General features: G+C 50.7%; 1 protein-coding gene across 1 annotated transcript in view; it reads left to right on the top strand.

Annotated features, from left to right (window-relative positions):
• CA6 (carbonic anhydrase 6) overlaps positions 1-26,828 on the top strand; it is a 36,168-nt gene extending 9,340 nt beyond the window's left edge. Inside the window, exons 2-10 of the mRNA XM_046020861.1 lie at positions 2,327-2,356; positions 7,165-7,303; positions 9,435-9,614; positions 14,890-15,038; positions 15,712-15,804; positions 19,376-19,445; positions 22,951-23,108; positions 24,196-24,319; positions 26,394-26,828. Coding sequence (XP_045876817.1) covers positions 7,225-7,303; positions 9,435-9,614; positions 14,890-15,038; positions 15,712-15,804; positions 19,376-19,445; positions 22,951-23,108; positions 24,196-24,319; positions 26,394-26,500 — 960 coding nt within the window. The 5' untranslated portion in view covers positions 2,327-2,356; positions 7,165-7,224 and the 3' untranslated portion in view covers positions 26,501-26,828. The remainder of the gene's footprint in view (positions 1-2,326; positions 2,357-7,164; positions 7,304-9,434; positions 9,615-14,889; positions 15,039-15,711; positions 15,805-19,375; positions 19,446-22,950; positions 23,109-24,195; positions 24,320-26,393) is intronic.
• Positions 26,829-27,361: the final 533 nt, after the last annotated feature.

The raw sequence follows: 27,361 nt of genomic DNA, 5'->3' as shown, positions 1-27,361 counted from the left end.
AATTTTTTGTAGATATTCTCTGTCAAATTGAGAAAATTCCCCCTTTTCCCTAATTTCTGAAGAGGCTTAAAAAATTATTTTTTATTTTTTATTTTTTTAAAGATTTTATTTATTTATTTGACAGACAGAGGTCACAAGTAGGCAGAGAGGCAGGCAGAGAAAGAGGGGGAAGCAGGCTCCCTGCTGAGCAGAGAGCCTGATGCGGGGCTCAATCCCAGGACCCTGAGATCGTGACCTGAGCCGAAGGCAGAGGCTTAATCCACTGAGCTATCCAGGCACCCCGTGGCTTTTTTTTTTTTTTTAAGTCGTAAGTGGATTTTGATTTTTTCTTTTGCATGGTGAATTTTATTGATTGATTTTCTCTTCACATGTGGAAATGCTTTTAATATCCTTTTCTCCTATTTTTTGTTACATTGATTTTCGGATGTTAAACTAACCTTGCATTCCTGGGACAAACCCAACCTCTGGTGACATATTATTCTGTTTATATATCCCTGCCTTGGTGCCTCTAATGTTTTCCAAGAGACTTTTCAAAAAACTAATTTGTCCTTGAGGCACCTGGCTGGCTCAGTCAGAGGAGTGCAAGACTCTTACTCTCTGGGTTGTGAGTTCCAGCCTCTCACTGGGTGCAGAAATTACTTAAAAATAAAATCTTTAAAAAAAAAATGGGTGCCTGGGTGGCTCACTTGGTGAAACATCTCCCTTCAGCTCAGGTCATGATCCCAGGGTGCTGTGACTGAGTCCCATGTCAGGGTCCCTGCTCAGAGGGGAGTCTGCTTCTCTCTCTGCCCCTCCCCCTAACTCATGCTCTCTCTCTTTCTCTCTCTTCTTTCCTCTCTCTCTCAAATAAATAAATAAAATATAAAAAAAATAATTGGGGCTCCTGGGTGGCTCAGTTGGTTGAGCCTCTGCCTTTGGCTCGGATCATGGTCCCAGGGTCCTGGGATCGAGCCCCGCATCAGTCTCTCTGCTCAGTGGGGAGCCTGCTTTCCCCCCTCTCTCTACCTGCTTGTGATCTCTCTCTGTCAAATAAACAAATGGAAAAAATCTTTAAAAAAATGTTTAAAAAAATGATTTGTCCAGCATTTCTAATTTTCTTGTTGAAAGTGTTGGTAAAAAAGTGAGTTAGGCTTCCTTTGCTGAAGAGGAAAAACCTTAAAGATTTTAAATTTTGGTATATCTGTTACCTTCTCCTTTTCAGTCTTGGATCAATATCACAGAGGTATGTGTGGACACAAGGCAAAGGGTTTTATATTTCTGATGCAGAGACTGTCCCTCCATGTCAGACTATAACTTGGGCCAAAAGGTGACTCCTCTGTCCCCCTTGATGCATATCAAGGAGGGGTGCTGGTCCCACCTGCTCCTGGAAGACTGACCACACTGGGTCTTCGACACCCTTTCCTAAAGTGCTACTGACACGTTTTCAGGTTACTGGGCTGCTCTGCTGGTCCAACCAGCTGACCCGGGTCATGCTGTGGTGACTGTTAAGAACTCAGAATATTGCCCAGCCATAGGTCTTCTCCCCACAGATCAGCCCTTCTCCAACTTGTTCCCTCACAGCCCCCACCATCCCCAGTGTGTTTTGTGACATTAAATCTTAACCCAGTTTTCAGTGGCTCAAAGTTTCATTTAGCTTGGTGAGCCCCTACCTCATTCCTTGTGTTAGGCTGAATATTTCCCCTGGCCCCAAATGTCCATGTCCTAGTCCCTGGAACCTGTGAATGTCACAAGAGACTTGCGGATATGATTAAGGACCTTGAGATGGGGGAGATTATCCTGGATTTTTGGAGTGGGTCCTACATCCAGTCTCAAGCATCCTCGTAAGAGGGAAGCAAGAAGACGCAAGGAGTGGGAGATGTGGTGGTTGAAACGAGGTGGGAGGGATTCTGGGAGGGAGGCCAGTGGCTGCAGAAGCTTGAAAGGGTGAGGGAATGGATTTTCCTCCTCAAAGCCTCCAGAAGGAACCAGCCCTGCCAACAGCCTGACTTGAGCCCAGTGAAACTGATTTTTGGGTTTCTGACCCCTGAATCTGGAAGAGAATACACTATGTTGTTTCAGCCCTGAGTTTGCTGAGGTTTGTTATAGCAGCAACAGGAAACTGATACAGTCTACTTTCATAACCATTCACTTGAGTGTAAGGGGAGAGTCAGGACTCAGTATAGATCTGGAATTGTTTACTGACTGGTTTCAGGGTGGAGCTGAGAGGCATGGACTGTCCTCCAGAAGGCGGGGTGGGGGTGATGGAGTGCGTGAAAGGGATATAAGCAAGACTCTGGGCTGCAGATGAAGAAGAAGCAGCAGATGGTCCAGCCAGCAGGTGCAAAAGAGAGGACCGGTTCCAACACCAGGCCTTATGGTGAGTTTACACAGATAAGGCGCTCCGAGTGTTAACGGCAGGCCGGGCTGTAAATGTTGTTAGGAATTGGTTCCGGTTTTGTTAATACCTAAACTAATAATGGAGAAGAGAATTTCCACCAGGGTTTTGGTCTCGGTGGTATTTTTGTGTGTGTGTTGGGGGGGGGGTTGTTCCTGGAAGAAGGGTAGATATGATGGAGGGATCTACCTGCTGGTAGACACCCTAAATGCTGAATTCTGGGGAAACAGATGAGTCGGAAGATATCCTATAAGACTGGGTATCTTCCCAGAGAGGTTGGTGGGAGGAAACATGGGCATCCCACTGATGCAGGTGGATATGTCTGAATAGTCTGCAAGCAGATTATCTAATATGACAATTTAGTTACATTAATACTTCACATATAGGGACATAGCTGCAAGTCAGAAAGGAAATAAAAACTTTCTGCATAAGTCAAAAAAGATGCTTCAGGGTTGCCTAGCTGGCTCCTTTGGTAAGAGCATACGACTCTTGATCTAGGTTGTGAGTTCAAGCCCCATGCTGGGTGTAGAGCTTACTTCAAAAAATAAAATAAGGGGCACCTGGGTGGCTCAGTGGGTTAAATCCTCTACCTTTGGCTCTGGTCATGATCTCAGGGTCTTGGGATCCAGGTCTGCATCGGGCTCTCTGCTCAGCAGGAAGCCTGCTTCCCCCCTCTCTCTGCCTGCCTCTCTGCCTACTTGTGATCTCTCTCTCTCTCTGTCAAATAAATAAATTTTTAAAAAATCTAAAAAAGATAAAATATATGTAAAAATAAAACAGATGCTTCGGGGTTTGCATATTTTGGCTTTAGTACAACCTGCGGGCTCTCAGTCCAGCTCTACTCATTCTTCTTGTGCGCGTACTTCTAAGATGGGTAGTCAACTGATTTCTGGCCAAACGGGTAAAAACCAGTACACAAAAAGGCAGGAGATGAGCGCAGGCAAACCGATGACCCTAAGAGGAAACAATTGGCAGCCTGTGTGACCAATGCTACCTGCAAAAATCAAACAGAGACACACGGGTACCTCCAGACACTCGCGCTGCCCAGCGTGGCTCCGGCCTGGCAATCTCCATACAGTCCTCCAGCGAGAGGGTTAACTACTGGCAAAGCACGGGGCTTCCAGACCTGCCAAGGCACCAAGTCTCACTTCTGTCCTGATTGGTCACGCCCTGGCCTTCTCAATGTTAATAATTAGAATACCTCTCAGGAACATCAGCGTATATTGCTTTAATAACTAAGCTAGCCAATTCCCCCCCCTCAACATCTAAGAAATCAAAAAATGTAACAGGGGTTGTTTCGTGGGGAGAACAGTCTTATATAGTTATAGGCCCAGGGGACATTTAATAGATGACGGTGCATGATAATTGATTTTCCCCTCCGTGAACCTCAGTCATTAGGAAAAGTCTAATTATGTTTAGCTTAATCTGTTTGAGAAAACAGGCATGAGGGGCACCTGGGGGCTCAGTGGGTTAAGCCTCTGCCTTCGGCTCAGGTCATGATCTCAGGGTCCTGGGATCGAGCCCCGCATCGGACTCTCTGCTTGGTGGGGAGCCTGTTTCTCCCTCTCTCTCTGCCTGCCTCTCTGCCTACTTGTGACCTCTCTCTCTGTCAAATAAATAAATAAAATATTAAAGAAAGAAAGAAAACAGGCATGAGTGTGATACATTTGAGAAATTTTAATCCAAAAGAGCCTGTGTGTTGGTACTTATGTAGAACGGAGCCTTTAACCAGCTAGAAAGTTCACTTGTTGAGCAGGACTCATTCTTTAGGATTCCTGAGCTAGCTCTCCTGAATGAAACGAAATGGTGGCCCGTCTGTATTACTATAACCAGAATGTGCATATTCTTGGGTAGACAGACCCATTCTTCTAGGCTAGTCTTATGCAAACCTGAGCATTGGCTCACCTGGGCTGACTTGACCTCTCCTACCTGCTCATCTGGGCTGACCACCCCTCCCAGCTCACCTGGGTTGGCCTCTCCTCCCTGCTCACCTGGGTTGACCACCCCTCCCAGCTCACCTGGGCTGCTGGTGCTTCCCTGTTTACCTGGGCTGATCCCACATCCTTGCCTCTTTCTTTCCTTTGCCTCCATGGGCCTCCGTCACGGCGCTGTGGTGGCCCTGAGGAAGAACAAAGCTCCCTTCTCATTTTTGACATGGTATTACTTTGAAAATGGCACACTTGTCAGCTCATCTCAGCCAGTCCCTCATGCCATAGGGCTAGAAAAACAGGAGTTTAGAATTAGACACAGCCTTGATGAGCCGGAGATGTGGTCTCATGACGGCAGAAGCGAGTGCAGAGCCGAATGTGACACCCTAAAAAAACAAGTTAAAATGAAACAAAAACCCGAACCAAAACAAGCAGCATGCTTCGCAAATACAAGGAGGAAACTCGTGTTCAAAGTGAATGGAAAATTCTGTGGTTGAAGAAGACAGTGAGTTAGGGGCGCCTGGGTGGCTCAGTGGGTTAAAGCCTCTGCCTTTTGCTCAGGTCATGATCCCAGGGTCCTGGGATCGAGCCCCACATCAGGATCTCTGCTCGGCAGGGAGCCTGCTTCCCCCTCTCTCTGCCTGCCTCTCTGCCTACTTGTGATCTCTGTCTGCCAAATAAATAAATAAAATCTAAAGAGAAAAAATGTCTTAAAAAAAATAAAAGAAGAAGACAGTGAGTTAGAGCGTAGGCAATGACAGGGACCCTGCTTGACTGTGTTGACGGTGTCATTGGAGTCTGCCACCGAGAAGAGGGAGGGACCCTCTTTCTCTAGTAAGATGCCCTCATTGGCAGGTGGGTCCCGGCTGGTCCGATCACTCGATTAACCCAATTACTCACTCTAATCGCCTGTTGTCCACGCTAGCCAGCGGCACAGATTCCCAGCCTGCCCCGGTTATGCCTGAGCCAAGGATCCGGAGAAGGATGGCTGCTTGGTGAGGTTGCTAAAAGGACAGACTCACATGTGCTTACTGGAGGCCTCCGTGGGGTAACAAAAGGGCCGGGGCTCCCTGGGCGTCCCCAGAGCTCTGAGTGCAGGACAGGGGAACCCGTGGGAAATGGAGTCATGGGGAGTAACCGACACCCTCCAATTCCCCGGCAGCGACGTGGACACCTGCTCCCAGAGCCCTCCTTACTGTGAGGACGGGTCCTGTCTCCTCACACTGCCCCGGGCCCCCACTCCCTCCCTCTCTCTGTGGGCTGCCCCTACCCCTCACTCAGCCTCCTTTTCCCTCCTGCCTCCCCTGCTCGGGCTCTGCACCACCAGCCACCAGCCAGCGGTGACTTTCAGGCTCCCTCTGCGCTCCCTCTTTCCCCGAGTCCCACCTCAGATTCCCAAGAAAAACGCTTAGACGCCTGGTTCGTGTTTCCCTGCCTGCTGGATGGCAGGGGTCCCTGGCCTCGGGGAAGGTCCCTGGCGTCCTTGCTGTCCTCGGGAGAAGTGGGGTCTCACCCAGGGCTGGAGCCCTGCAGGCAGGACGTGACTCCCTTTGCAAAGACCAGGGAGGAAGCTTCTCATCTCTGAAAGCGTGTAGGAGAGTTCCAGCAGGGGAATGAGCTCTTCATGTTCCCCTCCAGCCCCTCACTAACAGGCTGGCTTCCTTTCTTCCTGAAGCGAGGGATCTGGGTAGGGGGCGCTGCCAGGGGCCGCACACAAGGAGGGAGGTCCTCTCCTGAACGCTTATTCAAGGTGGGGAAACTGAGGCATAGAGGGGGTGAGTAACTTGCTTGGGGTCCCACACAGCTCGTCAGTGGCAGAGCGGGGATCGGAAGAACCCTCGCTCTTGGCCAGAATCCTTTCGCACTGGCGCGGGGTGGGTCCAGCATCCTCCGGGCTCCAGGGAGGGGGCGTGTGATGAGCTCGGGGTGGGGGACAGGGTAGCGCTGCTCTCCAGAACAGGGTGTCCTCTGTGTCCGGGCAGAGACCCACAAGCCCTGGGGGATGCTGCCTGCCCTGTGCCTTTGCCCTCTCGGAAGAGCATGGGAAATGCTGACCTGTCAGCAGGTATAAACTCAAAAGTTTCTCCCTCAGCGGGTTTCAAGGACTGTTTACCCAAGGAGACATGGAAGGATTAGGCACGCCGCCCATCCAACCCGTCTGGGTGTGACCGGGCCCATGGCAGCTGTCAGAACAAAGGCTTCCCCTGGAGAAACAGGGTGCCCACACGGGCTCCATGGCCCCGAGGGACGCCCTGGGATGTGGGTCCCGAGCTGGGGCTCCAGGGTCCACAGGCCATTCAAGAGTGAGGCCAAGAGCAAGGGCCTCCAGGTGGAACTCTCTGGCCCATGCCCAAGCCCGGGGGGTGGGGCGCAGGCAGGCCATTTCCCAGGACAGCTGGCCGAGGCAGCCCAGGTCTGCAGGGGCAGCCCCTGGGCACTGCTGAGATGGGCAGGAGATGCCAAGCCGAATCTGACTAGGGCTTCCAGGCCCCCCCGGGACGGTCCTCACCCATTCCCAGAGTCCCCGCTTGCCAGGATCAAGGGCACAGGAAATGTCATTGTCCCGGGAAATCCTTCCCATCCTGCCTCTCTGTGCCTTGGGCCTTTCCCTCGTCCTGTGGCCACTCATCCACAAAGGGTGCACTGTGTGGTCCTTCAAGGGAGTTTTCTTAAGTTAGGACATGGAACAACCCCAAGCGTGGGCTCAGGACACGTGGCGATGTCACCGGCGGGCCTGGGCGAGCGCGCGTCACCTGGCCCGTCACCAGAGTCACAAGGACCATTGTGGGAAGGTGTTATTGTTTTAGTGGGCGCAGCGGAGGGTGGGTCAGTCAGCGAGACCGGGTAAATTGTTATTTACAGTTTCTGAGCTTTTAAAAGAAGAGCGCCCCAGGACCAGCGCGATTCCAGACCCGTGGCACCATGGCGGCTCTGGTAGGCCTGCTGGCCCTGCTCCTCCTGGGGGCCCAGGCCCAGCGCGGGTCTGAGTGGACCTACTCAGGTAAGCGCCCCGCCCCCTTGCCGGGTTTGTGCCTTTCCTCGTCTCCCTCACCCCTACGGGAGCTGCCCTGCCCGCCTACGGAGAGCGGAGAGGGAACGGAACTCAGACCCCTGATTGGGACAAGGGGAGTTTGCTCTCGTTTCCTGGACAACCAGGTCCTGGTGGGGGAGGGGGGGCAAGATTCCCCGGCAGGTGTTTTTGCCTTAGAACCTTTCCTGGCCATGCTCCTGGTTGGAGAGCTCGCTGCCGCCTCTGACTTCGAAGCCCTCTGCTCTCTCCAGCTCGGCCGTGGAGGAGGAAGTTGCTAGAACAGGCTCCCTGCCGTCTCACAGAGGGTGTGCGGGTTTGTGGAGCTTTCTTCTTGGAGAGTTCATGGTCTGAAGTTTACCCAGAACATCCTGACTTGCCGAGAACCCAGCACCTTTGCACGGTCCCCGGGGCTGCCGCCTCCCAGTAGCCATGACCTTGCTAAGGTCCGGATCTGCACATCTGGACCCGAGTCACCCCCTCCCACGGGGTGGTGAAGAGAGCTCCCGCCCCTGCCCCCCTTTCCCTACACTGTACCCAGGGATCGGGCTCTGGAGGACTCTCAGGGCTGCTGACCGGCTTACTTTCCCCATGGCACAACCCCCCCAGCTTTGGACCCCAAGGGAAGCATATATTCATGGTGGATGCATGTCCTGTTGCATCAAGGGCAGCAGAATTAGGGACATCATGGGTGGCTCAGAGAGTCGGGCGTCAGAGGGCAGGGAGATCAGCTGTGGCCTATGGCTCCGCTCTGGAGCAGAGGAGGCCACATGTGGCCAGAGCCGTGGAGGCCCTGGGGTTCTGCTTCGTGCGGCTCGTTGGTATTAAGGGTGGTTCAGAAGGGTAAGCCAGAGAGAGAATTCCAACAGGCAGGTCTTGTCCTTCCCAGGCTCAGCCCGGCCTGTGAGACCGCAGGCCTTCCTGAAAGCCGTCAGGGGCCCAGCAACACTTGCGGAGGCTACTTCAAAGGCCTTTTAGGAAACGTGGAGAAACCTGCAACACAGCTACCGCTAGGGACACGGGCTAAAGCCTCTTGATCCATGCAGGGGCTGTGCTTGGGGCCACTGGCCTTGATCCTGGCATCCCACCTCTGGGAAAGAATCGTTTAAATGCTGGTTTGTAGGATTAAATCAAGAAGAGCAGATGAATGAAAAATTGACTTTTCTGTTGATTGCAAAACCAAGCAGCTGTGAGGGGCCCCAGCACAAACACCTTCCTTAAAGCAAGCCAGGCACTTGCCGTACAGCTACCCCCTAACCGGGGGGAGAGCTTGGATTCCCGACTGCAAAGGTGTGGGCCCATTATAGCGACTAGCTTTCTTCCTTTCCTCCCTAGAATTATCACCCACTTTAAAAATGCGACGTTTCCTTACTTTGATTTTTTTCAACGAATCACTTTGGTCATCTTTGAACTTGATGCTTTACCTTCTCGTCCTGAATCCATAGGCGTAGGCAACCTGGGGGTCTCTACCCTACTGAGACCCAGTGCAAGGGGCTGGAGCAAGTAAACAGGTGGGGGAGGTCCTGCGGGGGGGAGGGCAGTGCATGATTGTTGGGGGAGGGGGAGGAAAACTGTGCCATTAGAAGGAAATGGGGACAGGACCCCTGAGAGTAATTCAGTAACACCAAGCCCCGAGCAGCCTTCTAATGCATTTATCCCCATTCCAGGGGAAAACCAAGCTACATAAATATAAATACTAAAAAATATAAAAATATATATTGCATAAAATATATATTGTATAAAATATGAATCATATAACATATGCTATATATATTAAATATAGATTTTATAGATTTTATATAATATATACAATATATTTAATATAAACATATCTATAAAATATAAACATAAAAATATATTAAAAAGCTATATCTTAAAGACCTTTATTGTTTTCCGAACACCAACTGTCCTTGGTGCCAGTGACAACAGAGGGCGTTTGGAATCCGGGTCAAGCGCCGGAGACACCAGGTTCCACAGGGCAGATCTGACTTCTAGGGGTCAGGCTCTGCTTTCTGGAAGGTAGACCTCTGGCCTCCCGCTGGGCAGGCCCTGCGCTGAGCTGAGCCCCTCCAACTCTGACCCCCTTGGCTCTCTCCTGTCACAGAGGGGACACTGGATGAACGGCATTGGTCAAGGGAGTACCCCACCTGCGGCGGGAGGAGACAGTCCCCCATCAACCTGCAGAGGAGAAAAGTTCAGTACAACCCCTCCCTGAAGGCTCTGAACCTGAAAGGCTACGGGGTCCAGGCGGGCGAGTTCCTCATGATCAACAACGGCCACACAGGTAAGGAGCAGGTGGCAGGACGCTGTCCCCCGGCTCTCAGCCCCAGTGCCAGATGCCAGAGCGGCCCGCGGGAGATGCAGAGCGCAGGCTGGGTGCCGCAGGCCACAGGAGGGTGGTGGTCCCCACGCCAAGCTGTGCACGGGGTGGTGTGATGGATGGTGCTCAGTCTTTGGCTTCAACTCTGGCTGGATCCTTCCTTCTGCAGGCTGATCTCTCCCCCAGCTCACTCCGACCCCGCCCCGGGAGATCCAGCCCACGGAGTCTGTGCCGCTGAGGCCGCAGACCCGCCTGCCCTCAGGGATCTGTGCCCTCAGGGATCTGTGCCCTCCTCTGATTTTTCCATATTTTCTGCATTGAGTCTGATTGGCTCAAAATGCCTAACAGGAGGGCCCAGGATTTCTCAAAGGTTTTATTTATTTTTCTAGAAGATAGATTTCTTTATTTATCAGAGAGAGCGAGAACACAAGCAGGGGGAGTGGGAGAGGGAGAAGCAGGCTCCCTGAGGATCCTAAGACTCTGGGATCGTGACCTGAGCCAAAGGCAGACGCTTAATCAACTGAGCCACCCAGGCGTCCTTCAAAGGTTTTAAAAAGAGACTTTTGGGGTCTTGAGTGGGTGCTCTTCTAGGGAGGAGGTAGAGGTCAGACAGGAAAAGCTGACTTGGGTCTTGTAGACCCCCCGCCCCCAGTTCAGAAGCCTGGACTGGACAACTGGAAAACTCTTGCTTTGTGTTTACTGAACATACTTTTGATTTTCCAAGCGGGCGCCTCTCCTCTGAGCCTCATGATACCCCCCGCCCCTGGCAGAGGTCATTGTTTAGGCTGGAGGTGAGAACATTGGGAGGCCGAAGGACTTACGGTCACCCGGTCTCTGGCGGCTGAGCAGGACCCAGGCCCCTCCCTGTCCCTGGATGTCTGATTACTCGACCCTGTCCTCCTCGGACACCCCCCTCCCCACTTCCTCCTGGGACCCTGTCCTCCTCGGACACCCCCCTCCCCACTTCCTCCTGGGACTCTGTCCTCCTCGGACACCCCCCTCCCCACTTCCTCCTGGGCTAGGCCGACTTACTGTCCACCCACATAGGTGTATGGGGTCACAGGATTGAGATCTCCTATTGGCGCAATTGAGAAGATAAAAGCAGTTGTCCTTGACGGGGCTGGTAGACCCAGGAGAGGGAAGAGCTCTAAAAGCCCTCCCGCACACGTGGCCTGGATCCCTGAACTCCACGAATAATTCATGAAAGCCGGATTTTATCTTTAATGTCAAGCTCCCATTTCTGAAGTTTCTCTCTGAAGCCTCCAGCAAGTTGGCAGGTTGGAAACCCCTTCCCCCGTTTTCTTTTTCGTTCAATAAACATTTATTTTGGTTCACACCAACATGAACATTAATAATTACAGTGATGGCTGGGCCAGATTAGGGGAAACTTAAGTCTAGTGGTTCTTCCAAGAGAGGATAATTAGACCCGCAGTTTTCAGTATTTGAAGTCTAAGAATTTGACCTCAGGCTTTTTCTTAAGGACTCCTTTTCTTTGTTAAAACAGTAATAATTAAATACATTGTCAATAGCTAAAATTGCCCTTCTTCCAGTCTTTGCCCTCGATGAAGAGGGGCTATGGGTAGCAACGGGAGGTAGGGGGGAAGCTGGGTTGACCCCACCGGGACAGGCAGCCAGAAGTATCGAATGATTGAAAACCCCCACTGGTAACATGTACCGTTTCCGTTGCACGCCTGCCGGGTAGGACTTTGTGCTGAGGACCCAGGAGAGGGGATGTGTTAGGAAGGTCCTAGCTTCCCGGGGGGGGGGGGGGGTCCCAGCGGCTCCCTCCTTCCAGTTTGGAGAAGTCCCTGGACCTTCCTCCTATGGGCTGTACTGGGCTTTCTGGAGGCTGGAAGCCTGTAGGGTCCCCACTCTGCCCTACATCATGTCAAACCTGTGGAAAAGCCTGTAAGCAGCTCCCATTACTTACATTTTTTGATGTCAAGTATTTTGAAAGATTTTTAGAATTCTTTACAACTGGCTTCACCTTGCCAGCAAGCTCCAAGCTTCAAGAATTCTCCTGAAGGAAAAAGGCAACAACAACATTGCACTCAGCCAATTTTCAAATCTGGTAACATTTTCAAATCTGGACGTTTAATAAGAAAGTTGACGTGATATAATTAAACATTGATCACTTTTGATTTTATTACTTTTGACTTTGATTAAACATTTATCCCTTTTAGATCTTGGAACCTAATATATATATGTATATATATATATACACACACACACATATACATATATATGTACATATATATGTATTTATATATGTGTATTTTTAATTGACTTCATTTTTTTTTTGAGCAGTCTTAGGTGCATAGCAAAATTAAGAGGAAAATGCAGAGACTTCTTATATACCCTCTGCCCCCATAGACATGTCCCCCCATTATCCATATTACTAACCAGAATGGTATTTTTTAAAAAGATTTTATTTATTTATTTATTTATTTATTTATTTAGAGAGTAAGCAGAGGGAGGGGCAGAGGGAGAGGGAGAAAGAATCTCAAGCAGACTCAGAGCTGAGCACAGAGCCCTCACACGGGGCTCCATCCCATGACCCCAAGATCATGACCAGAGCCGAAATCAAGAGTCAGTTGCTTAACCAACTGAGCTACACAGGTCCCCCACAAAAATACTTTTATTTTTTTTTAATCAAGGATGACTCTACCTCGACATAGCATAATTTGGTCCAGAGTTTGCCTTAGGGGTCCTTCTTGTCTTACACATTCTATGGGTTTGAGCCAACGTAGAACGACAGTATTCATTGTTGCAGAATCATACACAGTGTTTTCACCGCCCTAATTATCCCCTGTGCTCTGCCTGTTCATCTCCCCCTCTACCCCAGCAGCCACAGACCCTTCGATTGTCTCCGTAGTTTTGACTTTTCCAGAATGTCACAGAGTTGGAATCACACAGTAGACGGCCTTCTCAGATTGGCTTCTTTCACTTAGTAACGCATTTAAGGTTCCTCCATGTCTCTTCATGGCTTGATAGCTGATTTCTTTTTTTCTTTAAGATTTTTTTATTTACTTATTTAACAGAGAGAGAGAGAGATCACAAGTAGGCAGAGAGACAGGCAGAGAGAGAGGGGGAAGCAGGCTCCCTGCTGAGCAGAGAGCCTGATGCAGGTCTCGATCCCAGGACCCTGGGATCATAACCTGAGCTGAAGGCAGATGCTTAACCCACTGAGCCGCCCAGGCACCCAATAGCTCATTTCTTTTTAGCATTGAATAATATTCCAGTGTCTGGATAGACCACAGTTTATCCATTCACCTACTGAATGGGCATCTTGGCTACTTTCAAGTTCATCACTCCGCAATTACGAAGAAAGCTGTCATAGACATCCATGTGCAGAGTTTGGTTTTACCATTGCGTAAGGACCAAGGAACGTGGTGGTATGGCTGTGTGTAGCTTTGTCTTCCACAGTGACCGCACCATGTCGCACCCCCACCAGCCCTGAGTGAGTTCCCGCCCTCCACATCCTCCCAGTATTTGCTGCCGTCAGTGTTCTGGATTTGGGCCGTTCTGATAAGTGCACGGTGTATTCACGTTGTTCATTTGTATTTCCCCAACGACCTGCAACGTGGAGTCTCCCTGCTTATTTGCCACCTGTGTGTCTTTGGTGAGGTGTTTGCTAAGGTTTCCGGCCCATTTTTTAATCAGGTTCGTTGTTTTCTTATTGTTGAGTGTTAAAGGCTCTTTATATATTTTGGCTAGGAGTCCTTCATCAGATGTGTCTTTTGCAAATATCTTTTCCTAGGCTGAAGCTTATCTTCTAAGTCTCCTCATAGTGTCTTTTACAAGATAGAATTTTTATTTATTTTTTTTTAAGATTTTACTTATTTATTTGAGAAAGAGAGAGAGGGGGAGAGAGCACAGCAGGTGGAGGAGCAGAGGGAGAAACGACTCATCACTGAGCAGGGAGCCTGATGCGGGCTCGACCCCAGGGCCCTGCAATCATGACTCCAGCCAAAGGCAGACGCCTAATGACTGAGACACCCAGGCGCCCCTCTTCGATGACTTTCAATAGAGAGACCCGGCTAACAGATTAGATGTTGCTTGTCCTTGCCCCAGACTTAATTATGTGTATCCTCAGAGATCTTTTCCTTCGTCACTCTCTTCCCTCGCCCTCTGGAGCCTCCCTTTTCCCTGGCTCATTCCAGAATGTTGTCAGGTCTCTGAGGCCGGAGCCGGTGAAGCAAACAACAGCAGCTAGTGACCAGAGGGACCTCCCTGGGGCCAATCTGTAGGGCACCGGGCAGGAGGAGGAAGTGGAAAGAGTGGCCCGTTTCCTGTCGGCAAGAACTTAACACTTGAACGCATCCACTGATCAGAACAAGTTAAACCCCAGGCCAGGGGTCCGTGTGTTTCCTGACTTGCTGCACAATGTGGTCTCTTGTCTTCCAAAGAGAAGTGGAAGCCTGTAATGGTGACATCCTGTCCCTGCCACGACCCATTCTTGGCCAGGTCTGCCCTCCCCCACCCACCGTATGATCTTGTGCCTCTGAACAAGGCTTTCCCCCTCCCCGGGTTGGCCTCCTTGTCCATAAGAGCACCGAAGCTTACAGGGGTTTTATGGAATGGAGTCAGCTGCTCCTTCATTTATTTATTTGTTCATTCATTTATTTATTCATTTGTTTGAGAGAGAGAGAGAGCGCGCACAAGCCAGGGGAGGGGCAGAGGGAGAAGAAGCTCCCCACTGAGCAAGGAGCTCAGTTGAGCTATTCCTAAAAGGCTACCCAGGATGACGATATTTAACACCTCAACTTGGCCTCGCAAACAGTGCTCTGGGAATAAAAGTCATCACACTAGTCCCAAGAGGTCCCCCAACCCCCCTTCCTATTTCTATGCTGTGGGCAAATCACAAAACTGGTCAGAAGCAGAGAGCGGCATTCTGGTTTCCACACCCACTGGCCATATTTTCTAGGGCATCCTCCTTCCCTAGGGCTGACAAGCGGGCCTTGCCACTGCCTCCCCTGGTGGTCCTGTCCCTGACCCCCGAGTCTGGGTAGGAGGGTGTGGGCCCTGACGTGGGCGCCTGCCCAGCCGGGCTCTCCCATCCTGCCCTGTGTGCCGGTCACCTCCTCCCCGTGGGCGACCCTGCTCAGGGCACCCTAAGCCAGCGTGGTCTCGTCTTCCCATGAGTGCGCAGGGGAGCGGGGGAGCCGCCTCGCTGGTACACCCGACCCCTCCGTGCCTGTGTGCACCTGCGGCAGCCCTCCCTCATCTTCTCTCCCAGTGCAGATCAGCCTGCCCCCGACCATGCACATGACGGCCGCAGACGGCACCCAGTACATAGCCAAGCAGATGCATTTCCACTGGGGTGGAGCGTCCTCAGAGATCAGCGGCTCCGAGCACACCATCGACGGCATCCGATCTGTGGCGGAGGTACGCTGGGGACCCCAGCCAGGTCCTCCTTCCTCTTTCCAACCCCACAGTCACTTTCCTTATGAAAACAGCCAAAGAGACTGCATGGTGACCGTCCAGTCACTCTAGGTTGATTTTTTTTTCATTCGTTCACAACAATTTAGTGATCTCTACTACGTGTCAGGGGTTCAAGCAGGGTCCCTGCTCTCACAGAAAGCGCAGCGCAAGGCAGGAGTTTACCGCCCACAGAATGGGGCAAGCCCTCTTGGTTTCAGCTGAATGTCTGTGTGTTCGATTTTCAGGGTTCTCCCTTTTGCATAGATCTGTCCTTAAGATGACCCTGGTTTACAGTGTCCTCCAGAGCAAGGTAACTCATGCCCACTCCTGGGAGACCACAGGAGAACCCAGTGACCCCAGACGAGCCCTCCGGACACTGCCCTCTCATCTGCCTGGAGGGTGGGGTCAGGGAAATGCCCTTGAATTGCCCCCCAGAGTCCCACTTATGCTCTTTCCATTGGAGAACTTTCTGGTCTTGATAGATCTCAGACCCAGAGGGAAGGAGGTCAGAGTTGTTTAGGAGGGACAGGCTGAGGCTCTGGGTAGAGAACATCTTTCTCTTCGTTCTTCCCTGAACACCCGAAGCTCATGAAGTCTGTAGAGACCGCCCGTGACTTCCCCTTTCTTGTTCCCACAGATTCACATTGTTCACTACAATTCTAAATACGAGAGCTACGACAGAGCGCAGAGTGAGCCAGACGGCTTGGCCGTGCTGGCAGCCCTCGTTGAGGTAGGCTGAAGTGACACACGAGACCTCAGAGACTGGCGTCCAAAGCATCAGGTGTAGACAAAGGGTCTCCCTTCCCATCTCTCCTCGTCTGTCACTGAGCACACCGTTCTTAAAACCACTCCGACTCAGTGAAGCCCTTGCTCACGGGCACTGTGTTCCCTCTGTGTCCCCAATCTCGGGGACCTTGGGTGAGTGGGACAACTGATTTAAAGGAGCTGGGATCACAGCATGGTTGGCCAAACATAAACGGGCTGGAGGGGAAGGGGAAGCTGGCCACCTGCCAGGGAAATCAACACCTGCCTTTCCGCTTTTCTCAGAAGGTCTGGAGGGCGGGACCTGCGGCTAGGTGGCAAGAAATGGTCATGAATTCAGTCTCCCCCAACAAGTGCTAAGTTGGATAAAATGGCCAAAACCAACCGTATCTCTGATCTGGAACTGGACCAAAGTCAAACTACAAATCAAGGCATTTGTTTGTGAAAAGTGGGTAGAATTTTGAGTTAGAACAGTGGGGCTCTTCCTATCCCCGATGTCTAGCTTGGTCAGCAAGGTCATTTTCCTGGGGCAGGCTGGACAGGAGACCCAGCAGTCTCACTGCCTGGGGGTGGATGACACACTTGATTTGGAGTGTGAGCCGAAAGCCCATGCCCCAGGATCTATCAGTAAAAGCAGTAGAAAGTGAAAGTTGCAGCTGACCCGCTAACTGGCTGACCTCTGGATGTGCTTCTCGGCTCACCCGGACCCAGCAGCAGAGGGTGCAAACGCGATGGGCTTGAGGGGCATGAACAACAACTTCTGCTAAAATCACTGACTGACCACAAAGCTATGCTGACCATAGAGGTGGTTCCTGGAGGGCCCTAGGAATAAGATTTAAGAACAGAGCAGAGACATCAGCTGCTGTGTGTGGCTGGGGAGACCCATCTTGCATAGGAAGCCGAAGAAATTCCTAAATAGATACACAAACAAAGAGTTTTTTAAAAATCAGAATTCATATTTACATCCTATATTACTTAAATGTCCAGTTTTCGAAAAAAAAAGTTGGACATGCAAAGAAATAGGAAAATATGACCCATATTTAAGAGAAAAAACTGCAGCCAACAGGTAATGACTCTGAGTGGACTCAGGGACTTAGCGGATAGGACTTTCCCAACAACTATCATAAACTTGTTCAAGGACTTGAAAGAAATTGTGTTCAAAGAATTAAAGGAAAGTATAATGACAATGACTCAAAAAAGGGAAACAGAAATGACAAAAATGCACAAGTGGAAAGTTTAGTGTTGAAAAACATAATAAATAAAATGAAAAATTCACGACATGGTCTCAAAGCAGAGATGAGACAGCAGAAGGAGTCAGTACATTTGGAGAGAAATGGAAGAATTTATTCAATCTGAGGAACAAAGGAAAAAGACTGAAGAAAAATGAACAAAGCCTTAGAGATTCATGGGAACAAGATCACACAGCCCAGCATATAGATAGTGGGAATCTGGGAGAGGAGAAAGAAAGTGATAGAAAAAAAAAATGGAAGAAACAATGGTCCCATATTCCCCCAAATTTGATGGAAAAAAATAACTTACAAACTGGGAAACTGAACAAAGCCCTTGTCTGATCAGAGTCAAACTGTTGAAATCAATAAGACAAAAAGGACTTTTTATAAATAGGATACTGACGTACAACTAACAGCCAACTTCTCATTAGAAACAAGTCATCAGAAGGCCATGGAATGTCAATCAGGAATCCTAATCCAACTAACACCCTTCAACAATGAGGCGAAACAAAGGCATTCCCAGATACAGAAAAACTGAGATAATTGCTAACAGATCTGTCTTACAAGAAATATTACCAAAAACCCTTCTGGCTGAGAGGCAATGACATCAAACAGTAACTCAAATCCGCAGAAAGAAATGAAGAATACTGGAAATGGTGACTATAAAAGACCGTCTACAAATGTTCTTGTCTTGTCTTTAAAAGGTTTCTTTTAAAAAACCCATAAGATTGTTGAAAGCAATCATTACACCACTTCTTGTTGGGTTTACGATGTAGGTAGATGTAATGTCAATGACAAAAGTGAGGAAAATAGAAAGAAATAGAGCTAGCTTGGAACAAAGTCACCATATTTTACAGGAATTAAGTTAGTACTAACCTGAGGTAGGCTATGATAAGTTGTGTATTGAACAGTAGTCCCCCCTTATCCCTGGTTTCACTTTCCCAGGTCTTAGTTACCCGTGGTCACGTGCAGCCCAGAAAGAGATGTTCCTTCTAGTGATATTTACTCCAGGAGCCTAATGCTAGGTCACAGCGCCTGCGTCATTCACCCCCTTGACCTTATCACGCAGGCATTTGATCAAATGCATCATCCCAAGAAGAATGAGTGAAGTATAAGAGATTATGGGAGAGACCACGTTCACGTAACTTTTAATTCAGTATGTTGTTATCATTGTTCTATGTGATTATTAATTTATTGTTGTTGGTCTCTTAAACTGATTTTTTTTAAAAAGACTTTATATATTTGACAGACAGAGATCACAAGTAGGCAGAGAGGCAGGCAGAGAGAGAGGGGGAAGCAGGCTCCCCGCTGAGCAGAAAGCCTGATGCAGGGCTCAATCCCAGGACCCTGGGATCATGACCTGAGCCGAAGGCAGAGGCTTTAATCCATTGAGCCACCCAGGCGCCCCTATTGTTGTTGGTCTCTTACTGCGTCTAATTCATACACTGAACTTTACCAAAGGCGTGTATAGGAAAACATGTAGTATTTACAGGGTTTGGTGCTGCCCATGGTTTTAGGCATCCACTGGGGCTCCTGGAATGCAACCCCTTCAGATAAGGGGGAATAGCTGTAATCACTAGAGCAACCAGTAATGCTTAGAAGTGGTTAAGTGGTGCATGAAAGTTATTTGTTTCCCACAAAAGGTGGAACAGAGGAACAAAAATCCACGAGGGACCTAGCAAGACAAATAGCGAGTGGCAGTCATAGATCCAAGAAATCGGAATTCATACACAGCGGAAGAAGAATTAGACCAACGCCACTGGCTGAAAAGAACCATTGAAATTCACCTTTTTCACCAAAAGCAATTTTTCTGGCTTCTGAAGAGTCAACGCTCACACAAAACAGTGGTGACCTGGCAGGGGGCAGAATTGGAGCAGTTTTGGCTTGGACAGAAGTCTGTCCCCGGCTCAGGCAGGAGTTCCAAGGATGAGGAACCAGGCACATGGGACCAAGCCCCCCTCATCACAGGGAGCTGGCCTGAGGCGAACCCCACCTAAACAGAGTCCCTGGGGGGTATGGTGACAGTGACTTTGGGCCATGCCCTGAGGGCCTCACTGGTCACCCCTGAGAAGGCTCTTTCCCTGGAAGCTGTCCCAATGCTTCCGTCCTGTGTCCCTGGAAGAGACCAGTGAGCCCAGGCAGTCCGTGGCTAAGAATGACCAGATGGTCTCTCCCCACACAGCTGGGGCTCTGACCGGCTGCCTCCTCCCTGCCCCCGGGCTCTGCCCAGTCAGCAGGGACACCAAAGCGCTGGACTACCAGACGGAGGTCCCCTTTTCCACTTGATGCACGGCTCTGCTTCTCCTCCAGGTCAACGATCACGGTGAAAACACTTACTACAGCAACTTCATTGCCCACCTGAACAACATCCGGCATCCAGGTGAGGAAAGCCCACGGCGGCGGCAGGAGCATGTGGTGGGAACGGGGGGCCTAGAGGGGGACATCGGCAGAGAAGGGCGCACACAGGCCCTGCCGGGGGGGCCAGGGCTCTCTTGCCAGCGGCTCCTGCTGTCGGCTCAGGCTGCAAACACCCTTGAGAAACCTGTTCACAAACCCCATCCGTTGATTCCCACGGTTGGAAGCCAGGGGACCACGGACAGGGGATATCTTCGCTTCTCCTCTGGCTCCAGCGAGTAGTGGTGACTCTGGGCACTAGAGAGACAGAGAGAGAGAGGGAGAGAGAGATGTCCTCCTTAGCTTCAGGCTGAGGAAAACCCTCCCATCATTGTGCCTGGACAGGGCTGGTCTCCCTTTCCTCTGCCTCCAGAAGGCAGGATTTATGTCCGAGTGGCCACCGACCCCTCGGCCTGTGACCTGAGCCACACCACATCAGCTTTGACACCCTGGGCTTGTGCTTCTGACTTTGGCCACCACTCCCAGCCTGCAGCTCCCTGACTTCAGGTCCCGCCCATCCAGGGGGTCCCTTGACCTCCGACCCGTGGGCCTTCTGTTCTCCCCAGTGCATGAGTGGGGGTGGGGGGGGAGAAGCAGACCCCCCTCTGAGCGTGGAGCCTGATGACTTGGGGCTCGATCCGGGACCCTGGGAACATGACCTGAGCTGAAGGCAGGCACTTAATCAACCACATCACCCAGGCACCCCCAACTGCTGTTACTTTATTCATAGCTACAAATACGAGCATGTATTAACATGGCCTGGAATCCTCAAACACTCATCTGGGCCTTTGCTTCTCCCCGCTGCAGAACGCTTACCTCACTTTTCTCCCCTCCCTCGAGGCCCCTCTGCCCCCACCCCAGCTCCCCCCTTGAGCGGATCGATGCCTTGTTCCCGCTTTATCTAGAAGGCGGTCAGACCCTCACTCGTCTGAACCCATCTGCCCCGGCCTAGCTCCGCGTCCCCTCCTCTGTCGCAGTGGGTGAGAGTCCCTGCCCTCCCCACATGCGCACTGGCCCTCCCTCTTGGGGTCCCTCCCCCTGCTCGCCTCTCTGCTGCCCGAAGCCCCCATTTCTTACTGTCCACCCGCCGCCCCACTGGGCACACGGATCTGTGCTCTAAGACCCCGCGAGTCTCTTTCGACCCAGCCCGGCCCTCGTCAACCTCCCCTCTTCCATCCCATTCGACACGTCCTGGAATGTGTTGCCTCGTGGTCCCGTTCCGTTTTCTCACTCACCCTCGTCTGACCCTGGCAGCCACCGTCCCTTTAAGGTCACCTCTGTTAGATCTCCTGGCCACATCTCTTTTCTCTCGATTGGCCTGGAAACAACGATCCATCCCATCCAGCTCTCGTTCTGCCCACACTCGGGCTCACCCCCAGTTCCGTTCTCTTTCTGCTTCTGCTCTCATGGTGGGGGGCGCGGGCTCTGCCTTCTCCAGGGGCCTCATTCCGTCCCATGGCCTCCATTGCCCTCTCTGGGCTGTGGACTCCTAAAACCTGAGGTCCTCCATGCAGTGACAGGATCATGGGGCAGGGGAGGCAAAGCAGAACATGAACCAGCAGGCTATTTTGTGGACTCTTAGCAAGGCCAGCAAGAGAAACCACAGGCCTGTGGTCTGAGACATTTCCTTGAATGCATGGACCTTAGACCTGTTTCTACGAACTGATCAACCCATTTCCTTTTCCAATTCAATAAATGATGCTTCTGATCAATACTGCTCGCCGCACTGGCCTCCCTCTCAACTCTGGATTCCTCTATCCAACAGCTTGCTTGATACTGCCCTGCGGATCTAAAATTTAATATGGCCTGAAGCTTCCCTACCACCCATCCCCCAGGCTCGTCCCTAAACCGACTTCCTCATCTCAGCAAAGAGCATCATAAGCCATCCCACTGTTGAAGCCCCATACCCCAGAATTGCTGTTTTTTTTTTTAACTTAAAAAAATTCTTTTAAAGTAGCCTCCACCCCCAGCGTGGGGTTTGAACTCGTGACCCTGAGATCAAGAGTTTCGTGTTCCACAAAGTGAGCCAGCCAGGAGCCCCTCCCAGAATCATTCTCGATTTTCTGCTTTCCATTACCCCTCACATCCAAACTGTCAGCGGGTCTTACTGTTTTCACCTTCCTGCTTTCAGTCCTCTTGTGTGTAAGCTGAGAAGCAGGATTGCTGGATCATATGGTAATTCTAGGTTTAATTCTTAAAGCTGCCCTCACATCGCTTTCCCTAGTGGCTGCACCGTGGTCCTGGAATTCTTGACTCACTTAACTATTACAGGGATGAAACTAAACCTATGTGCGAGAGCCCTTTAGAAGGTTGTATCTGGAAGCTCTTCCAATAACACTAAAATTTAGAATTTTTTTTAGCCTATTCATGGGATTATCCACTACCAGACTCTGACGCCTTGGTTTAGCGAGTCTGTTTATGTCTACGTAAAAACTGTAACCTCCTTGCCATTAAAAGAATGCAAAGTGAAAAAAAAAAAAGAATGCAAAGTGCATTTTTGGGAAAGCGAAAAAATTCACCTCAACTCTGTGTTTCTTCGTTGGCGTCGTGCTGAGCTCAGGAGCTCAGAGTCATGACGTGAGCGGAAGAGGGTTCTTGAGATGCAGTGATGGGTACTGGAGCTGGGAGTCTCCGGACACGCTGTGGAAACACCTCTCCCCACGGCCCCGCTTCCCCACGCGAGCCCCCACCCCCAGGGGCTGAGCCTGGTTCCTCGGAGGCATGGCGAGAAATGCTCAGGACCAGGTGCCTGAACCCCGACTTGGTTCTGAGTCTGCCTTTCTCATCTCCATCCAGCCATTTCTTCCTTCCTTCCCTCCTTTCTTCCTTTTCTTTCTGTCTTTCTTTCCTTCTTTTAGATTTTTTCATTTGAGAAAGAGAGAGCACAAGAAGGGGGAAGGGCAGAAGGAGAAGCAGACTCCCTGCTGAGCAGGGAGCCTGACGCGGGCTCCATCCCAGGACCCCGGGATCATGACCTGAGACAAAGGCAGATCCTTAACCGACTGAGCCACCCAGGTGTCTCTCTATCCACCCATTTCTAAGTGAGCCCAAACCAAGGCATTTTGTTCTTTTTTGAGATTTCTTATCCAGAAGCCCCTAGCAGTCATAATTCTCTTCTCTCATTTATCATAAAGTATATCTTCTGCCCAACAGGCATGATGACAGGCTCACGAGGACTTTCTAAGCTCAAGTTCAATGACCAGACTTTATAAGCACACCCCTCCCCCTTATCCTCATAGGAATCCTATTGAACATTCCCTTGTCTCCTTTGAGGCGACAGCCAGGATGAGGTATCTGAGTGGGTCTCTCCCCAAAGTCTTTGCTCTTACCCCCTTCTAGGAAGGAGCAGACTGGGGAAATGCTTCGAACGATCAACCTCTGTGTTCTGGTGACTCAGGAGACTCAAACGTGGGGCGGTCTGAGCCTGAGCTGTCCCCCCATGGGGCACCAGTGGCCCCTAACATTCCTTTATCCTTTGTCCCCTCTGTTAGGACAAAGCACTGTTCTGAGTGACCTTGACATTCTGGACATGCTCCCCGAGGACACCCAGCACTACTACAGCTACAAGGGGTCGCTCACCACTCCTCCCTGCACTGAGAACGTCCACTGGTTTGTGCTGGTCCATCACGTGCCGCTCTCCAGAGCACAGGTAAGGCCCCGCACTGCCTCCCCAGATCTCCTTCTGACTGCCTGGCTGACGAGAGCGCTTCCCTACATCTCACCTTAATGCCAGCACCCGGGTATTTTCTTGCCCCGGGGCTGCTGTGCCTCACCCCTCCTGGCCTGGGTGACCTTACTAGTGCTCGGACAGAGAGGGCAAGTTGAGGCATCAGGGAATCCAGGGAACCCTGGGACCTTGGATGCAGCCAAAGGACTGGGACCTGACCTGGGTCAGAGAAGAAGGGCTGCATTGCGACGGCAAACATTTGCTGAGCAGATGCTCCCTCCAGGTAGCGTTCTAGGCCCTTGATGGACAGAACCCCTGTCCTCGGGGAGCTTACATTCTAACTTCATAAATGGCTTTATGCAAGGACATACTGACATCGTTAGCTCTTTAATACGCTAGCAGGCCTGCAATCCTTTGAGGAGAAGAGCTCTGTCAGCCACCTTTGGTTCCCCAGCATAGCATGGGTGCACAGGAAATATTTGTTACCTTAGGGAAAGGACAAACGTACCTGAGGTTGCAGAGGAAAAGCTGGCATTTCCTTCTGGGTCATGTTCTTCCTCGGGAACAAGTAGATCTTTTCCTTCAAATGTTCATTTCCCCAATGCAGGAAAAGGTGGAAAGAACCCTGTTCAAAGATGCCCACCCACAAATCTGTTTGCTTCTTTTTCTCCTTTCTACTGGTGACCACACAGAAAACAATGAAAAGAGATGGTTGGAAGAATGAATGGATGGATGGATGGGTGGCTGGGTGAATGGATGGATGGATGAGTGGATGGATGAGTGGATGGATGGATGGATGGATGGATGAGTGGATGGGTGTGTGGGTGGATGGGTGGGTGGGTGGATGGGTAGATACATGGATGGATGAGTGGATGGATGGTTGGATGGGTGAGTGGATGGATGGGTTGGTGGATGGATGGTTGGGTGGATGCTCTGTTGCCATGTAGCAGAACTTGATATCTTCTCATACTCACTTAATAGGGGTTATAGAAATAAACCCAATAAACTACTCTCCTTTAAACCACCCAGTACCTCATCCCCTCCATAATTCACTTCCTGTGGCCTGCAGATTTGGAAGCTAGAGAATTCCATAGTGGATCACCACAACAACACCCTCCACAATGACTACCGGAGGACCCAGCCCCTGAACAACAGAGTGGTGGAAACCAACCTCCTGAATTTCCCCCACCTACGTAAGATCAACTCTTATATATCCTTTGCGATTCTTTGAGTCCTGTTTTCTTCCTTCTCCGGGTGCATGCATCTCTTCTGGCAATAGTAGGGGAGCGACAGTCATCTAAAGGGCAGGAGGCTCGGATGGGCCAGTCTGTACAGGGGATGTGTGGGCAAAGGAGGCGGCTCATCTTCCCAGTCCAGGCAGTGATGCCAGTGAATAGAACAGAAGAGACCACGAGGATGGACAGTTACATGATTTATCACCTGCTTGGTCTTGGCCAGAGACGCCCCGTAGGAGAGCAAGATGCTTAACATCCTGACGCTCCATAAGAGTGCAGGCAAGCCCATCCCCAACTCCCACACATCCCCTCAAGGTGGGGTTAACTAGAGCACGTATTGTTTACTACATTTTCTTGGGGATCATGCCCCAGACACCAGGGTGCTGGAAGTAGGCATGACCAGTCCAGCCTCCCTGGGACCCTCTAACCCACTGGGTCAGGCTTCTTGGCTCACCTTATTTTTTTATTTTAAAAGATTTTATTTATTTATTTGACAGGCAGAGATCACAAGTAGGCAGAGAGGCAGGCAGAGAGAGAGGAGGAAGCAGGCTCCCTGCGGAGCAGAGAGCCCGATGTGGGGCTCGATCCCAGGACTCTGGGATCATGACCTGAGCCGAAGGCAGAGGCTTTAACCCACTGAGCCACCCAGGCGCCCCTTGGCTCACCTTATTAATGTGATTGCAAGAATGCAAATATTCTGCAATTTCCCCATCTTTATTTTGCCCATTTCTCTGTAAAATTATGGTGAGCTATACACATTCCCTGAATTCATTGTCTTTACAGTCTGTTTCCGCTAACCATTCCTGAGACCTTTACATCCTCGAATACGATAGAATTGACTCCAATCAATATTGCCCACTCAGTATGACCCCAACTGATTATACATATCTTTCAAAACCTTTAAATCTCCAGACACGCTCCCCCCCTCCCCATCAACAAAGGCCCATTTGTGATTCTCTCCCCATCCTTCCTTCCTGGTTCATTGATTGTTTTCTCTCGCATTTGTTTGCTCCTCCAACAATACCAACAGAGGAAAAAGGACACCTGTCATAATGATCACTTCCCCGTATTACACTCTATACCATATTAACAGTACCAATTCCTTTCCCAAAGGACGACATCCTCTTAACCAGGTCCAAATGCTAGCAGCCTGGCTGAAGGGACACAGACCCTCTGATCTGCCTCCTTGTTCTAATCCTGCCATGTCCCCATTTTCCCTGATGAAATGTCCCATGGCTCTTGCAATAGACAGGTACAGAGCGCAGAGTTTCCTCTATGCCACACCCCAAATGCTCTTTCCACGAGGGGGGAGTGTCGCTCCAATTCACCCTCAGGAGGGAACACAGAAGGTCTAGATATCCGCTTCTCCCACCCAGATGCCGCACGCTGCAGTTCGCCTGGGTGTCCTCTGTGCCCACCCTTCTGAGACTCGCCGATTAGGGTTATTACTTCAGCTCCCAGGAGATGATAAGAAGGCCTCTTCCCCCACTTGCAGCCAGGGAACCGGAACGATAGCCTCCCTCTGCTGCTAAGAGAACTGGGCACCATTTTGCTCCCCCTGCCCTCAGACCCAGACTTCTAGGGAGCAGCACTGGTTTCCGGCCAGGCCTGATGCCTCCTAGTTCCAGTGAATCCCACCCCCGATGGGTTAATATGGTCACCCCAGCAATAAGGAATGACCTGGCAAAGAAGCAAGATTACAAAAGCAAGATAATGGCCAAATATAGATGTCTTGCAATTCATTTATTAGAAAACATGCATGTCCCCTTAAGGTAAGGGCTACTGAGCATCGCATGAGAAACCAAGGTCCAGGGGCAGAACCACCGCTGACTTGTCAGCCCTTGGATTAAGGCAGCTTCCATGCCTAAATTCAGACAGCGGGAAGGTGCTTGAAGCTGGCGGGACAGGACATGGAGGGCATTCTAAGGAACCTAAAATCCCCCCTCTAGTACAGGTGTGGGGAATGGTGTCTGGCTGTCCCACAAGGACCACCGAACTTCTGACCTTGCCGCATGAACTCTTCTTTTCATAGCGTATAATCTAGGTCCCGAGTTCCAGCTTTACATGAACAAGCTCGACAATAAGCTCGAACACTTGAGAAAACTTATTGAAAAGAGGAACAAGAAAGACAAATACTAGAGATGGCGAACTTGAAGCGGAAGGTGTGCAGGACAAGAGGGCCCTCCTCTGAGCCCACGCCCTGCCCGGCTCCCCCCGGCTCCTCCAAGAAATCCGGTGCCGGGATTGCAACCCCCCGAGGCTCCTGTTCCGTTTCTGAGTAAGACGGAAACCACCGTCCCTGAGCGGAAATGAGGTGGTTTAAGGGTATGAGAAGGCGTTTGTTAGACCACACCAATGGGAATTGATTGGAATGAAATGGAGTCCTAAGTATCTTCCTATCGAATCATGCATGTTGATCTGTGTAAATTACAAAGCAGCCCGGACTGCCCTGTGGGATTTAGGTGAAATAAAATGTCTTTGGGAATTGGTCATATGAAAATTTCTCTTTTTTGTTCCTTTGTACCACTTCAAATATGCCTTCTTTGCCCTCCCTCCCAGGGACACCGGTGATGGGACAGAGATCGAGGTGGGAAGGGCTCCAGGACCAAGTTTAGGAAGAAGGAAAGAGAGTCTTACCTTGGGAACTTGTTGGTGGCGAGGTCTGGAGCCCTGGCCTGGCTGGGTGAGCCAAGGAAGGCCAGACGAGTAGGAGCGCTGGCTTGCAGGAGAGATGGGGAGGAGAGGGAGGAGAGGAGAGAGGACCTCCCTTCACATCTCATCCTCGTGGGTCAGATGGTGGCTGGGCCTTGTCACTTGGCCTTGTCAAGGTCCCGTTGTGCGGCTTACTGTCACAATCGCTCACTGCGATGATTGTTGTGGTTTGAGTACACGGATGCACGTTTCTGACAGAGGCCCTTTCTCGCCACTCCTCTTCGGTTCCCCCATCTCCGGCCCAGCCCCGCCCCCATGTTCTTCCTAGTTCCTTTGTCTGCTCTTTAC

Source organism: Meles meles, chromosome 1 (assembly GCF_922984935.1).
Source record: "Meles meles chromosome 1, mMelMel3.1 paternal haplotype, whole genome shotgun sequence".
NCBI classification, from domain to species: Eukaryota; Metazoa; Chordata; class Mammalia; order Carnivora; family Mustelidae; genus Meles; species Meles meles.
This window is presented reverse-complemented; position numbering and strand designations above follow the sequence as displayed.